This window comes from Bombus fervidus, chromosome 9 (assembly GCF_041682495.2).
Source record: "Bombus fervidus isolate BK054 chromosome 9, iyBomFerv1, whole genome shotgun sequence".
Classification (NCBI taxonomy): Eukaryota; Metazoa; Arthropoda; class Insecta; order Hymenoptera; family Apidae; genus Bombus; species Bombus fervidus.
This window is the reverse complement of record NC_091525.1, coordinates 6,626,828-6,642,438: the sequence shown is the minus strand read 5'-3', so window position 1 is coordinate 6,642,438 and position 15,611 is coordinate 6,626,828. Positions and strand designations below refer to the sequence as shown.

Here is a 15,611-nt window from a genome sequence, read left to right as displayed (position 1 = left end):
AAATGTTTTAGAGGCTATCGGCATTTTTATTCAACCTTTATCGAATATTTTATAATAAATGGTTGCGCGATTCGCCGACATCGACTGGCTGCTCGGGTAACTAACGTTAATCGGTTTAAATTTCGAGTTTCGCATCGTTAGACTTTGAGAAGTAAGAAGGGAAAATATTTATAAATGGAAGGAAATTAAAAAAAGAAAAGAAAAAAGAAAAAAGGAAAGCGCGCGATCGCTGCTGCGTCCGTACGAGCGTCAACGGGTGAAAACGAAGTTCGTGAAACAAAGGTATTATTCGTCCATCAAAAGGTGATGTATTCTTTAAAGTACAATTACTTCTTGTTCCATATACGAATCGAAATTACTTTCATGTTCCTATTTCGAGGTTTAAGGAGCGAACTGAGTCGGTCTTGTTTGCGGTTAGAGCGATGCGTCCTCGTCGGTCGCGGATCTCATTTCCGCGAAGGTGGCGGGCCAGATCGGAGGCGGTCGGTCTCGACACTGACTATGCCTAGACTTTTCGACTAGTAGGCGTTAGGAAAAAATGGCGCTGGTACTACGTAGTTAGCACCGGTAGTACTCGTAGTTTGGCGCTTTAGTTGTTTGTATATCGTGTTGTTTCGTTTCTTTCCGTTTTTCTATATTGTCACTGTGTATGCCCGGCCTCGCCGCGCAAAACGTCAAGGTTGGAAACGTTCGACTGGAACTACGAAGGAACGAGTCGATCGATTGGAAAACTCAACAAATCGATGAAAAGAAGTGGCGACAACGAAAGATGTCGCGATCGTGAATATTACTCGCGAGCACGTATGACTGTGAAACGACTAACTGAATCGGCTCGCCAACGAATCTCGGAACGCTGGAACAACGGTGGTGACTCGGTGTTTCAATCAAACCTGTTTGTACCAAAATCACTCTGAAATCATACGCACCGGAACTTCAAAGTACGACCAACTAGTTACGGACCAAGTACGCTGAACTGCCGGTGAATTAATCAAAAGACACGTCCGAGCGGCGCGTTACGTATACGAGAGACCTCTTCGAGGAGCCAACCGTTTTCGCGTTTTTTCTTCGTCTTCGAGCTGCAGTTCGTTGTTCTGGCCTTGACGATCACTGCATCCCGCCGAAACTCTCGGCGAGACCGGGCGCGTTCCGATGCGCTACAAAGTTTTTAAAGTTTAAAGTAACCGATCGAAAGCGAAAGAGGTAATTAAGGACAAGAAGATTAAAAAAAGAAAACTAAAGAATCCAAACCGGATGTAAAATCCCCATGCTCCGATCCCCTCCGCACCGAAATCCCATTGGACAGATCGTCATCCATCCACATGAACAACCCCTCCGGACAACCTTTAGCAATTTGAAAAATTCACCCGCATTTCCGACCACACACGCACACTCAGTGACACGCTAAACGAACACCAGAAGTATAACAATACACGCAGTCTGCTTTCTACATACAGCTACAACAATATTGCAGCCTCCCGATACCAGTCGTCTCCTTACAGTTTAAAGCGGGGTGCGTTCGTGACGGGCGCCATTCGGATTCAACATGTCGTGCGTCTTTCTTTACCGGAATCACGACGAAAATTCGTTGCGATCGTATCGCTGTCTATACGAGTAGTTTCGTCTACGGGCACGAAATACGACAAATTTTCTCGCGAGTCCTGTGGAACGTATCCATAAAGAGAAAGCAACAGCTCGACCGATCGAAGAGCAGGTTCCGTTCGAACCGATGGCGCCGCGACCGTCCGATCGTTTCCCTGCACCGTGCCACGGGTTGCATACTCACCCGGGCACCGAGAACAATGCAACCAGTAACACACAAGCAGCAACAATAGACATCTCTCTCTGTCTGAGCAGAGCACGTCGCGATCGCGAGTTCGTCGCTACGTGCGACCACTCGCTACGATCGCCGTGCATCCGAGTTACAAGTACAGCTACTAAAAATCTATACATCTCATATTATCCAACAGTGATCAACGCAAACGCAGATGCCACGAAGAGCAATGCAAAAAATAAAAAAATAAAAAAATAATAAGCAAGGATCACTTGGCAGACCGTATCGTCTCGGCGCGATGATTATTCAAATAACGCGGTCGAATCGTTCCGATTCGGTTCGTTTCGTTTTTACGATCGCCGGCTCGGGGAACGATCGACGAGTTATAAATATGGCGTCGGACGATCGGGGCCGGGTGAAAGTCCCCTCAAATCAAAACCCGCAGTCAGCACAGAATATAAACGATAAGTGCAGAGGAAACAAACTACTATAGTAAACAAAAAAGGTACATATTATATATATTATATATATAAATATATATTATTATATTATTATTATTATTAATTAATTAATTATTAAACATACATAAAAGAATATTATTAACAACACAAAGAAGTACTATATTACTACTATTATTAATTATTATGATTCTTATTATAAATTTAATGAAACAATGATAACATTCCAACCGTCAATGTGCCACACGACTTTTTATATGCTCTTAAAACAAAACAAAAAAAAAAAAAAGGAAGTATAGAGGGAACGCGAGATTTTGCGATAATCGTCGTTTGGTGATCGTCGGAAAGCAGCGCGGGGGGAGGAAAGAACGTTCTTCGAAATCGTTGACTGAGAACCGCGTTAGCGTGGCTGTGAGAAAGACGCGGGACCCTTCGAGCGAACCTCTCGATACGAAAAGAACACCGGATCAAAGAGAAAATAAGGAAAGGTGCGCACGAGCCGAGCTTCGTCTAGCGATTTTTTTTTCCCTACGATTAATTAAAAAAAACCGAGTGCTCTCTATACGATGAAGCTCCGATGGCGGCGCGATACGCGCCTTCGTCTCGTTGCTTCGAATTTTCAAAAAATGTCGCGAGGAAAGAAACGTCGATGCGAGAGCGAGCCGTCTTACGCCGTTTTATCTTGTATCACTGGTCGACCATGATCGATCGTAAATAGGGCATACTTAATCGTTCCGGCGAATTTTATTTTCTGATTACGACGACAATTGTCGTAATAACGAAGCGCTTGTTCCGCTTTAGCTCTATACGTGTAACGCTAACGACGAGACTCATTGATTTAATTACGCGTATTAATTGCTGTTACGTTTGTCATTACTACTATTATTATTATTATTATTATTATTCAGATGATTAGGATACATATTTTTATTAACATTGATAGTTACATTATTATTTTTATTATCCGCTATCATTAGTAGAACTATTGCCGCTATTTTTATTATTATTATTAATACTAGTACTACTACTACTACTACTATTGCTACTACTACTACTAATACTATTACTATTGTTATTCGAAAAGAGAAAGTCTGTGAATTCGACGGGCATGCGTTCGCGATGAAATACAGACACGCACGCACACAAGCGCGTTTAACGTGTGTAATCACCATCATTAGAAACATTATCTCTATTACTAGTGCCGTCTATATATGTTACAAGAATATTAGTTAGTCTGTGAACCATTAAAAAAATTTACATCACTCGTAAATATAGGTATCGGATAAAATATATCACGTTGTTAAATACGTATGGTATGTGGGCGTGTCTGCGTTAACGCGAACACAATCGTGCGTTTGTTAATAGGTTAATGTACGTAGTACTTATCATTATCATCCTCATCTTTCGCATTGTCGTTGTCATTGTCATCGCGAGTCGTTAAATCATCGATATCGTTATCATTATCGTCCTTACGCGTCCTCGTCATTCGGGTCATCCTCATTTTTATTATTACTCCATCATCATCATCATCACCATCATCATCACCATCATCATTATCATCATCGTCGTCGCCATCGTCATCATCATTACCATTACCATCATCGTTACGTATTCGTTAAGATTATCGATTAATTTCAAGTAAAAACGCACGAACTACGAATCAATTTCTTAAATATACGTACGTTTTCTTCTTCTTTTTTAAATGTAGCTTGTTTTTTATACTTTTTAATTAAAGCGCGGCTCGCGAGCCCGAGACCAACCCAAGTGCAATTCGTAATCTTTTGTTTCTTGTTACTTTTGTCGTAGATTACTTCCCGTTTCTTATCGCGCCTCCGGGCCGTGAACGCCTCCCATTCGTCGTTAGTTTCTTCTACCAATCTACCGCTTTTCTCCTAGCTCTATCGAGCTTCTTCTTTTCCCGTTCTTTTCCTCCAAAGTACTTACAACACTCGGGAACAGAGTGAAACGGTCGAATAATACGCGTGCATAGCTGCAAAGAGGGAAAGCTTCAAACAGCACCGACTATTCCAGGCTTCGTTACCGATCGTTCTTTATTTTCTACGCCTTGGCCGCTTGAATTCTTTCTTTTTTCTATCGACTTTTCACCTATAAACGCACTGTCGAACATTATTTCCCCTTTAGTGGTACATTACTCTTCCACGAATTCTTCGTCGATCGAAATTGAAGGAACGAGAAAAATAAGGAAGCAAACGACGTTCGAACGATCGTTCTTGCCGGTATGTCGATCATTCCAAGATCATTCCGCTGTATTTTCTAAAAAAAAAAAAAAAAAAAAACGTTCACTTTGTACGTTGCCTGTCTTTTCGAACGGGCACAAACGATAGCCAGAAGAACGATAGATGTTCGAACGGTCGCTTGATTCGTAAGGAAAGGATATCAGCCATCGAAGACGGTAGAAACGAGTCTTAAACACCACGCATGCCCGTTTCATCGATGCAACGCGAAATGATTGATTCGCGCGTCGTTTTTTCCCGTGGATCTCGATATATACTTTCCCTTATTTTCTCTTTCGTTACACCGGGAAGAAGTATAAAATTGGCGTTTACCATCGGCGAACAGGGCATTTACACCGTATCGACTTGCCAGTGACGAGGAGTTTAACGAGTGAATCGCTTCTTCACACATTCCGCGAGGATCTTCGTAGCTTTTCACTCTTTTTCTAATAAGATGCGTGGACTTTGCGCGTGAAACAGACGGCTCGCGATCGTCTCTTCGCGCTGCTTTGCCACGGCGAAGGCGCGAGAATAACGCGTTTAATCAACTGTATATCTAATTTGGGCATAAATCGTGCAAACACCGACGCGGTGTTTGCCGAGCGTCGGATAGAAAATCAACCTTGTACATACCGCGTAGACATTATGCATCACTTTCTGTAAACCGTGACACACACGTACACACATCAGATCACCCACGAATGCTGCGATTACAACACACGATTAACTAACCTTTACCGGAACACACTGTTTTTCCTTCATCGAGTTTTCAACGACGGTATACTCCCACTAAGGAATTCGCGAGGAAGCGCGATTTTTCGCTGATCGCCTTTCGCAACTCAGCGAAAATCTCCCGAAATTAGTCGAATGGCAAAAAGCTCGGAATGGCACCGGTGTCCCCGCTGTATCTATACGAATTTGGAAATCCGCGCGCGAAAATATGAAACGTGGAAAGGTGAAACAAGGGCAAAGATTAAAGACAAGAAAGAAATCGTAGCTAAATAATAGCCTGATCCCAAAACACTCGTTGAACACTCGTCTAATCGCAACAGAGCCAGTCTTAATGTCTTGTAAACTAAACGGAGCAAAACGTTAGAAAACCGTGGACGCTTCCGCGCAGGCGTGTTTCGAACGGCGCGGCGTATCGTTTAAATCTCGCCTGCCGGAAGCTTATTTCTTAGGTAGCCCTGTGTATAGAGATGCTAAGTTTCCAGTGTATCGATATGTACGGTGTATTTCCGACGCGCAGATCGATCGATTCACGGTCGACCGTCGACACCTCCGCTAAACGTAGCTGATGTTAAGTTTCATTTCTCTCTCTCTCTCTCTCTCTCTCTCTCTCTCCCACTTTCTCTCTTTCTCTATTTCTATTTCTATTTCTCTTCTATCTCTCATCTCGTCCCTTTCTTGTAATCGCTCGTCAAGTACAATGCAAGTGTAACACTTTTGCACGCGGTAAGAGTTAATGATCTTCGTACCTTTTCAGGGTCAGACGCGATGAGTCTGGCCGCGACTCTCTATATACATTCTACCCTTGTGTCCCTGCCCTTGTCCGCTATCCCTACCTCTCCTTGTTTCAAGCCCTATTTCGTTGAGCGGCATATCTCGTAGAATTAAGAGACGTTTGTACGGGCTGAGACGCGGCCGAAGGTCCATTCCCACGCGCGACTCCTCAAAACGAGCAGACAGCTCATAAGAGATTCTTTCTCTGTTTCTGTCGCGTTAAGGAAGAACGATAGATCTCGAAACGGGCGATCGATGCATTCCCGTGTAGCGAACACGCTACCGGTCAGGTATACGTTGAGATCTGGACCCCAGGTTGTCCTCGCTTCTTAGACGTAACACTTTCGCGTAAGCTCGAGCAGAAAGATCGTACGTAAAGCTGACGGAACACATATACGAATACGTTACACTACAATATACTACACATGAACATACATTGTAGATGAACACAGATACACACGCATATACACAGAAACACACACAGACACATACATTCAGACACACAGCTACGAACGTGAAACACATGGACACGTATACAACGTTACAATACATACACAGACGCAAACAGGTACACGCGTACACACAACGCGCGCGCGCATATACGTTTCGTAACGAAGTATACAGTCTTAGCGCAGTGTTTCATATAGTTAGGTAGGAAACGTCAAGAGAATATTTTTTATATTCCACATGGATTTTACAGTTATATATTATCGTTTCGTATCGAAAGGGAGGAGTTTAAAGGCGCGTCCAAAGCGTTACATAGATATATATTATAAATATGAGACCTCTCGATATACGTGTCGCCATTTATTGTTTACACCGCGATGATTATATATCGATTATCGGTCATTCTTATGGCGGTAGGCGCTGTCGTTTATATATATATATACATATAAATATATCTATATATATATAGATAATTATGAGGCGGCGCAGGGGGCACGCGCGCGCTCACGCGCCGTGTGCACGCGTCGCTAATTATCTCGTTGACGATTATTAATAATCGCGAAGCCGCTACGAGCAAATCGAGCAAAACGGCGTGTCGCGTTCGATCGTAACTCGCGGGGAGGGGGAGGCCCTTTGAGTTCGTCCACGGTAAGCCCTACGTCCACGTGCGAGCGAGAATCACCGGCCCTTTTCTCCAACCAGGCAGCCATTCTCTATTTTACTCTCTTTACACCGGCCGGTTGCTTGCATCTTCTTCTTATTTCGTTTCAAAAGCTTTTCCTTTTTCAACCCGTTTCGCGAAAAAACGATGCGGGAGAGCTCGTTGGAGGAATACAAGCGGGATCGATCATCAAAACGAAACACCTATATACAAAATCTGTACCTTTTTACATTAAACACATACATACATACATACACACACACACAGATATATATATGTATTCAACAAATACGCCTACGGCTTATTCATAAACGACATGAAAAAAGATAGACACACACATACACATGCGGATACACATATTACAATCGTACATCGATAGACCAATTTTTCGTCGAAAGACACAATTACGAATACGCTAGACCAATGTATCGCATACGAGATATATCGATACGCTTCAATGGGGCAGTTGAACAGTTGTAACGCGTGTATCATAGAAATTGAACGCGCGAGAGACGCGGGATACGCGAATTTGTATAGAATTGATGTACGTAATCGTAGCGCGACTAGAAATAGGTATCGCTGGAGTTTTAAATCGTGTTTTTAAATCGAGTTTTTAAATCGTGCAATTAGTAATGTTACTTCTGTTGATCACTTGGTTTACGGAATTAACGGGCAAGAAGGATTCTCCACGTCGATGATCTACGATCCTTCCGAGCTAAAGGGATTCTCGTAGCTTGCAAAGGTCGTATCTCATGGACGTGAGATCGGTGTTCGCCCGATGGATCGGGAATACGTGACTTGGGAAGGCCGCGTGCACCAACCAAACATCTGCTCGATGATTGTTACTTATAATTGTAGACCGACTACAGATGGATATTTATCGGCGATCGCTCGCCGTTCATTTCGACCGCGATCGATCTTCCGGATTTACGGTAGGATTTCCTCTACTGTCTTTTTTTAATCCTATCTAACGTTTTTCGTATTTTAATTGAACGAAGAATAACGGAGATGATATAAAAGAACGTCTTTTCGAATGTTTTAAAATGATAGATCGGATATTTCTACCCTTTCGAGATTTATGAACTGATACATGCAAAAGTAGCTTTTAGGAAGGTTCTTATATAAATTGAAGATTCCCATGTATTTGAAAATTCATTAATTCCATGTTACCAAAGCTATAACTAAGTGTGTATTTTACCAAAAGTAATTTTTAAATGCTCTTTTTCTCAGATTTAACGATTTCTATCATTAGATTATTGCGGTGACTTTTGAAAAAAGAGATACACCTCTAAATGGTTAACTAAGAAGGGAAATTTCATGAAATTTAATCTTTCGTGAAAAATTACTCCCAAACAACCTTCGACTATCATATTCGCATTAACGGAATATCCAAAGAACGAAATGCGCTGTAACGATTCTCATAAAAATGTATATATGATATCATTTGATTGTTCTAATGTATTCATCAGAATGACAGTTCGTCAGAATTGCCATACGCTACAACTATAATTTTCGACGTACGAGTCTAACGCTCGATAGGAAATTCCACCTTAAATTTAGATTATCGAGATTTCGATCTTATTAAACGACAACAATCGTGCACTGCGACCGATCGTCGATAAAACTCGAGATTTTTATAGCTTTCGGGTAAAAATGGTTGGTACACGCGCTCTTGGCGTAAGCGGAAACGGCTGTAAACGCAGTGAACGGTCGAGATCGAAGCTTGAGCGAGAAAAAAGACATACTTTGGGCATTCTTTTGAGTCGCGTTCGAGCGAATTGCGAGTGAATGAGAGTGGCGAGTACGGAACAAATCGCAAGTACGTGGTTCGCAGCTTTGAAACATGTGATACGTCAGCCAGCAGGATTGACTTCCGGTTATCGGGAACGTTCGAGAGATGTAGAGCAAAGAACATGGTTACGAAAGAACAAAGCGAGTGACGCGTATCGCTGGTAGTAGATTCGCGGGCTGACGCATTTTTTAAAGATTCTTTGAAGTAGGACGCTCTTTTGTTGAAGGTTGATTGTTATCAAAATGGTTGTGAGGTTATAATGTTTGAAATGTGTTAACGATGCGACGTGAAAGTTCGATCGACCGATTGCCACGACTTCCGGAAACGAGCCGATCGTGACTAAACAACGATTCCAAAAATGTAATTCACTCGCGTTCCGTGAAGTTATGTCAATCGTCTCGCCGAATAGCGGACGAGGAGGCGAATTGGAAGAACGTGCGCTTCCGCGTGAAATCTTCTTTTCCTTAATTTTCTACTTTGTTCTTCCTTTTTCTTTTTTTAACTCGTCAACATTCCTTCTGATCGAAGTTGCACTTTCTCTACATTAGCGATAACTTGTTCCGTTAAGCATAGCGCGAACGAATGGTCAGTCGACTGTATATATAGCATTTATTTTCATAGCATTTAAACCGAATTTGATTGGTGGAAGCGCACGTGTCCTTCGACGTTGTAAAATTCGTCTCTGAGAAAGCGTGCAACTGGCATTACCCCGCATACAGTCTGGTTCGTATTGTGAGTCCAGTTTACGTCAAGTCGGCGCGGTCTTCTCGCGTAATCTTTCCAAATTAATCCTCGAAATAGCGATTTAAGATAAGGAAAGGAAGAGAGGAAGCGAGAAAGAAAATCGTAGAACGTGCAAAGAGTGCAAAAGGAGCAACAGTTTTCGCGGTAAGACTTCGTCGAATTGTTGTAACGGATGGCCAGACTAATAGAAAAATGTGCGACTGATATAAACCAGTATTCGTGCGAGAAAATGTAAAATAAAATTCGCGTAATCTAGCCTTAATGAGAAAGATTAAATTAGGTATAATAGAGGCGGTACCGCGAAGGATGGTCCCGCGTCGAAATTATCTCGATTGGCTGTAAAATATTGTCGTGGAAAGTGGGCCGTGAAGACGACGTCGAAACAAATGCATCCTTGAGTTCCAAGAAAATAAAAAAAAAAGGCAGGAAATTTCTCTGGAGGACGACGTCCAACACGTTCCTCTTTACGCGGCGATGTATCTAGTGAGAATAATGTTACTAGGTAACTTAAGCGTATTTTAAAAGAAAAAAGAAAAGAAGCATAACGAAATGCCAGTTGTAAAGAGTTTTTCTTTTCGAAAAGGAAGAAAAAAGGAAAATATATCAGTGGTAGAAGTGCGGGAAGACATGTTCGATAAAATGGGAACATGTCTCGAGCGACGCGTCCATTCATTGCCGGGAAACGAAACTAAATGCGAATTGGCAATACGAGGAAGAAATTGAAAATTGATAGAACAGAAAGATACAAAATTTTCGTTCGGAACGAAACGCAGCTACGATGTCGAGGTAGTAGAAAGTTTCCGAAACGGCAGATCACATTTGGTCGCGACATTGGTACGATCGGTTTTTCGTTTTTCTTTCTTTTGCTTATTTCGGACCGCCCGAAGGGAACGATCACGAGTTCCGCGAAACGTGAAAATAGAAAGAACTAAGGTGATAGAGAGTGATAAGGATAACAAAAAAGAAAAAAAAAGAGAAATATTAAAGTACCGCGAAAGGAAGGATAAAAAGGCAGAAGGCGATTTAAAAAATGGGCAAATGGAACATTGTCATGTGTATACGCGATTATAAATTTTTTGAGAAACGACAGCTTTACCGGTAGTTAACAATAGTTTTTCGCAACTTGGGCACACGTAACGAACACCTTACATGACACACAGAGACACTTACTTACATACACGCATTACATGTAAAGCGATCCATGCGAAACAAAAAAAAAAATTGTACGAATATAATGTTTGCAGTTAGGTGGGACCAAAAACGACTTTATATCTGTATGTGCATATCCAAGCAACGTGTAATTTAATTATGAATTAATTAATTATCCATTATTAATGGCTAGGTAAAGAAAAAAAGATCCATTGATAGCGATCAAGGACGATGACGAATCATTAACCAATAATTAGATTATTAAGTTTGTTTATTGATGCATTATTATACGATATAATTATTATTATTATTAACTTTATTGTCTTTATGATTATTATTATTTTATCATTATTATTATTATTATTTTATTTTATTTTATTTTATTTTATTACGATAATTATATAATGACGACGATAATATTATTATTATTATTTAAATGACGTTTTAAGACATGATTATTTAGATACCGAATAGAGCAGTACGTATCATTAATTATTATTAATTATTTTTAATTATTATTATTATTATTATGAGATATTTTGTTGTATTATTTTCAATAAAATCGATTGAAAATATTTAATTTCCACGGTTTTATTTTTCGTTTGCACTTCACCAGACGTTTTTACGTTTCTGCCAGTGATTTCCTCTTTCTTTCAAATATTGCACACTTTCGAAACTGCATTTATACGCGTGTACACGAAGCTCGATATATGTAAGTACACGTTTTCATTATTTTCTGCGAAGATGAAAGAACAAATTTATTTAAGAGAATATCTAAATTGAAGAAGAAATAAGGAAAGAAAGACTCGAAATCACAGCTCCTCGCTTATTCCTACCGGTTTCTTCTTTCGTACTTCTGTCTGGTCGGTCGTTTCTTTATTTTCTTGTATATTTTTCATTTTTTATTTTCATTCGATACAAATTTAATTGGCTGCGTCTGTATACGATTTTCACTTCACAAAACCCCTCCGAGAGCACCTCCCTCTTAAGCTCCTTTCTCTTCTCTCTGTATCATCTCTCCTCTCTCCCTCTTACTCTCACGTATCTTCGGATGATTATCGAGACTCGGAAAGAACGGGGGAAGACGGAACGAACGATTGAAGCAGCACTATATCTAGCGTAGAGTTAAATAAAGAGAAACAATTTTGAACGGTAACAAGGAGGACGAAAAAAGAAGGGAAACGCTAGAGACGAAGAGGTGAAAGGGATAATTATAATCGATCGATATATGAAGTTATATAAGATGCGATCGAAAACGGCGAAAATTCGTGACAAAAAGAAAGATAAACAAGGAAAGAAAATGGAAGCTTTGTTAGGTTAGGAAGTTGCAGGAGGAACGCGTGGAAGCAAACATACAAAAGAAAAAAAAAAAAAAAAGAAAGGAACAAATACGAACGAACATGAATAAAATACGGAAAACGACAACAAGAGTAACAGAAGAACCACAACCAATGTGAACAAAAATAAATGAAGAAGAAGAAAACAGAGAGAGAAACAAAAAGGAAAATAGTTGTAAAAGCCACACACATACGCGTACACACATACACACACAAATGTACTAAGTAAGTTCATACTGCGTATTGCCTTTCTGACTTCGGTGTGAAAATATATAAATAAAAAAAAAAATGTCAGTCGCGCCGGGACCCGGGGATTTTCGAGCGACCGAAATATAATATAATAAGTATTTAATCGTGTCCCGATGGGGCTCGTTATTGGTCGCGTTTTCCGTTTCCCTGGCTTCTCCGTTTTAGCTTTCCGTTTTCTTTCTCGGGAAAATCGGAGAGGGAGAAGGAACGAACGGGGGAAGAAACGTTCTTCTTTCTTTTTTTTTCTCTCGCCCACTTCACTTCGGTCTTCCCACCTTTCGATCTCTTTCTCGAGTGTTGGTCGTCGATCAAACCGAGGCTATCCAATCCGAGAACTATCGAGCGAAACGGAAGCCGCGACAGGGCGCGCTCGAAAGAACAAAAGAAATCTTTTTTCACGGATCCGCTGAAAGATGTCCCAGGACGCCCAAGTCCCCGTGTCTCCGCCGGCTGTGTCTGTTTCATGTTTTTCAATATTTGTAATTTATCGATAAAATTATAAAAGGTATCGATAACAGTCTAAAGTGTGCGCTATACTCTACATAATATTATTATATATAAAGTATAAAAGTATACATTATATATATATATTATATATATATACATATATATTATATATGAGAAGTATAATATATATATATTATACACACATTGGGATTGGTGAGAATATACGGTTTTTTCGCTTTGGAGTGTTATTTTCTGAAAATATTGAACAAAATATGGAAAAAAAAATTAAAAAATAAAATCAATGAATAAAAAACGAACGAACCGTTCTACTCTGACTATTCTTTTATTGCAATCTATCCCGAAATCTTGCCGACAACCGCCTTCTAGATTCGATTCGATCTCAACGAGCATCGATTGCCCTGTGTCATCGAAGATGTTCCGTGTCATCGTTTAAGAAGATTCGTCGGTAAACGAGAATAGAAATGTCGAATTTAAGAACAAATTTAATCAAGGAAAATGGAGGTGCTCGATCAATTAAGGTTTCTAATCGGAACATTTATTTATATCTATACGTTACATTTCGTTCACTGGTTAACGGAAACTTGATTTCAACGACGAATTCATGAAATTCAAATTGCTTGTTAATTACAGCGAACCGAAACGGAGTCGATCGACGAATCCAATGTTTGCGGTGAGTTTGTCAAAAAGTTTCTGCCAACGCTTCCACGTACGTTCAAGAGCTTGTTTGACACATCGATCAGTATCGAAAACGACAAACCTCAAGAACTCATTAAGTTAGAATTCTATAAATTGAGCGATATCGAGTTGTAGTATACGACATCTTTTCTTTCCCTACAGATTATTAGGAGATCTTCTTGGAATTGACGATTATGCCACGAACATGGCATCCTTTTGGTTCTTGGATACATTGGTGCTTTACATGGTACGATACAGAGAGAATCTCGATGAGTATTACATGAGTGTTTTGGTCAGTTGGTTGGCTGGGGAAATTAGATTACTCCGAGGTAACAAATTCATCGAATAATTACACTCCCGTTCATAAGCATTGGGACATTTCCTAATTCTCTGCAAAACATGATAATTCACTCAGATATTAGAAGACCGATTAATCGGTCAGAATTATGTATTAGTGAAAAGCGACAGAATCGAAATGCTTGGTGGGATCATTTATAAAATTCATGAAACCAAAAGATAACGAACGTAATGGAACATTTAACAGTATAAATTATAAAGAGCGAAATTGATCAGTGATGCAGAGAGAAAAACGTAAACGAGAAGCTTAATCGTATTGTTTGTACCTAAAATATTGGAAAAACATTACGAGCTATTATTCCGAACAACCTAATAATGTACAACATACAGATTCTTTGTATCTCAAAGTTTAGAACAAAATAACAATATTCTAGATTTTTGAATTTCTTTTTTTTTTCCAGAAGGATCCTAATACTTATGAAGAGGCATGTTTATAATGTACGTGTATGATATTTTCTACTATATGCTATTCTACTTACAAATCATTCTACTTACAAAGATAGGAAACATACTCGGGAAGGATTTTTTAGAGAGTTGAAAAACATTTTCATCGCAGCAGCTAACAAAATATCTGAACAGAAACAAATGCCATATTGGGACGAAATCGTGGACGAACGCGAAGCAGGTGAAGAAATAGAAGAAAGACTGTCAACAGGAAATCAATCGATAAGAAGGTAGTTTAAACAATTTTGTCAATTTTTATTATATGCTTTAATAACAGATCGTACATTCGTGACAAGTTTACGAGAACCTTCTTCTGAAGCTGACATCAAACTTTCGGGTACTATCGATCCAGTTTCCGTATTAGATATCGTGATTGAAGCTACTTACGATATGTAAGTTGTCTGTTTCATTATTACACTACGGATATTTGTGCAAATTCATATTTTTATAAACATAATTAAAGAAATAGGAAGTAAACTGAAATTTATTTCGCTCACTAAACTATATAGCAACTATATTTTGAATATTTTATAGAATTTTATGTATTATGTGCATTCTACACATTCTTGGAAACACATTCTCATGAATGCACAAATTATCCGCTGTTTATTTGCCACCAAACAAAGCAATGGTAATACGAGAAAATAAAAACAATTTTTGTTAAATAGGTACGCGAACGAGCTACGATACGCCCTCATTTACGCGGTTTTCGTGGAACCAATTGAGATAGAGACTTACAATTTACCATTTACTTTCCGAACACCACGCCCAGTGAAACCGGCAGATCCTAAGATGATCCCTTTTAATATACAGTTGCAAAGAAGTTTGAAAAGAATCGAGACAATGAACAAATCTAAAAAGGACAATAAAGCAGGTGAAGCTAATATGAAAGGAATCTTTCTTCTGTAATAGAACTCCATTTATTTAAACTCATCGTAGAATAAATAATTCATATAATAGAAATTCATCAATTTTTACGTATTATTTTTACGTATTATTATTTTTATTATCTTGTCTGTTACGTTTATTTTTATCATCCTACCTATTATTATATGCAATTTAGTTAATTAAAACGAATTTCTTTTCAGTAAATGGAGTTGTATTGTAGTTTAGAAAATACGCAGATAGAAAAAATTGATCATCTCTGTGTTACAGGTAAAAAACTTAAAACAAATTACGAAATACCCCCAACACCTCCGCCTTCTTTGGATGATGAAGTAATGTTGATGACCAATCGGTTATTTATTCTACCATTAATAGAAGCGAACGAATCATCGGAGATATTCGAGACGCCTGATGCATAACATTAAATAACCGAACAC

General features: G+C 39.4%; 1 protein-coding gene across 2 annotated transcripts; it reads left to right on the top strand.

Moving 5' to 3' along the window:
• Positions 1–12,291: 12,291 nt before the first annotated feature.
• Positions 12,292–15,593, top strand: LOC139990731 (uncharacterized). Of its 2 annotated transcripts, XM_072010204.1 has the most exons (5): positions 12,292–13,817; positions 14,345–14,519; positions 14,586–14,681; positions 14,958–15,163; positions 15,445–15,593. In XM_072010204.1, the coding sequence occupies exons 1-5, from the start codon at positions 13,694–13,696 to the stop codon at positions 15,591–15,593; spliced, it is 750 nt and encodes a 249-aa protein (XP_071866305.1). In that variant the 5' UTR covers positions 12,292–13,693. The 2 variants fall into 2 exon arrangements, with proteins under 2 accessions (XP_071866305.1, XP_071866306.1); XM_072010205.1 differs by lacking the exon at positions 14,586–14,681.
• Positions 15,594–15,611: the final 18 nt, after the last annotated feature.

What these genes read in the sequence shown, in the direction of transcription:
- LOC139990731 (XM_072010204.1), top strand. Translation starts at nt 13,694, where the DNA reads ATGGCATCCTTTTGGTTCTTGGATACATTGGTGCTTTACATGGTACGA. An exon ending in GGAAATTAGATTACTCCGAG is followed by an intron (nt 13,818 to 14,344) that starts GTAACAAATTCA and finishes CTACTTACAAAG; the next exon opens with ATAGGAAACATACTCGGGAA. An exon ending in TAAAAAGGACAATAAAGCAG is followed by an intron (nt 15,164 to 15,444) that starts GTGAAGCTAATA and finishes TCTGTGTTACAG; the next exon opens with GTAAAAAACTTAAAACAAAT.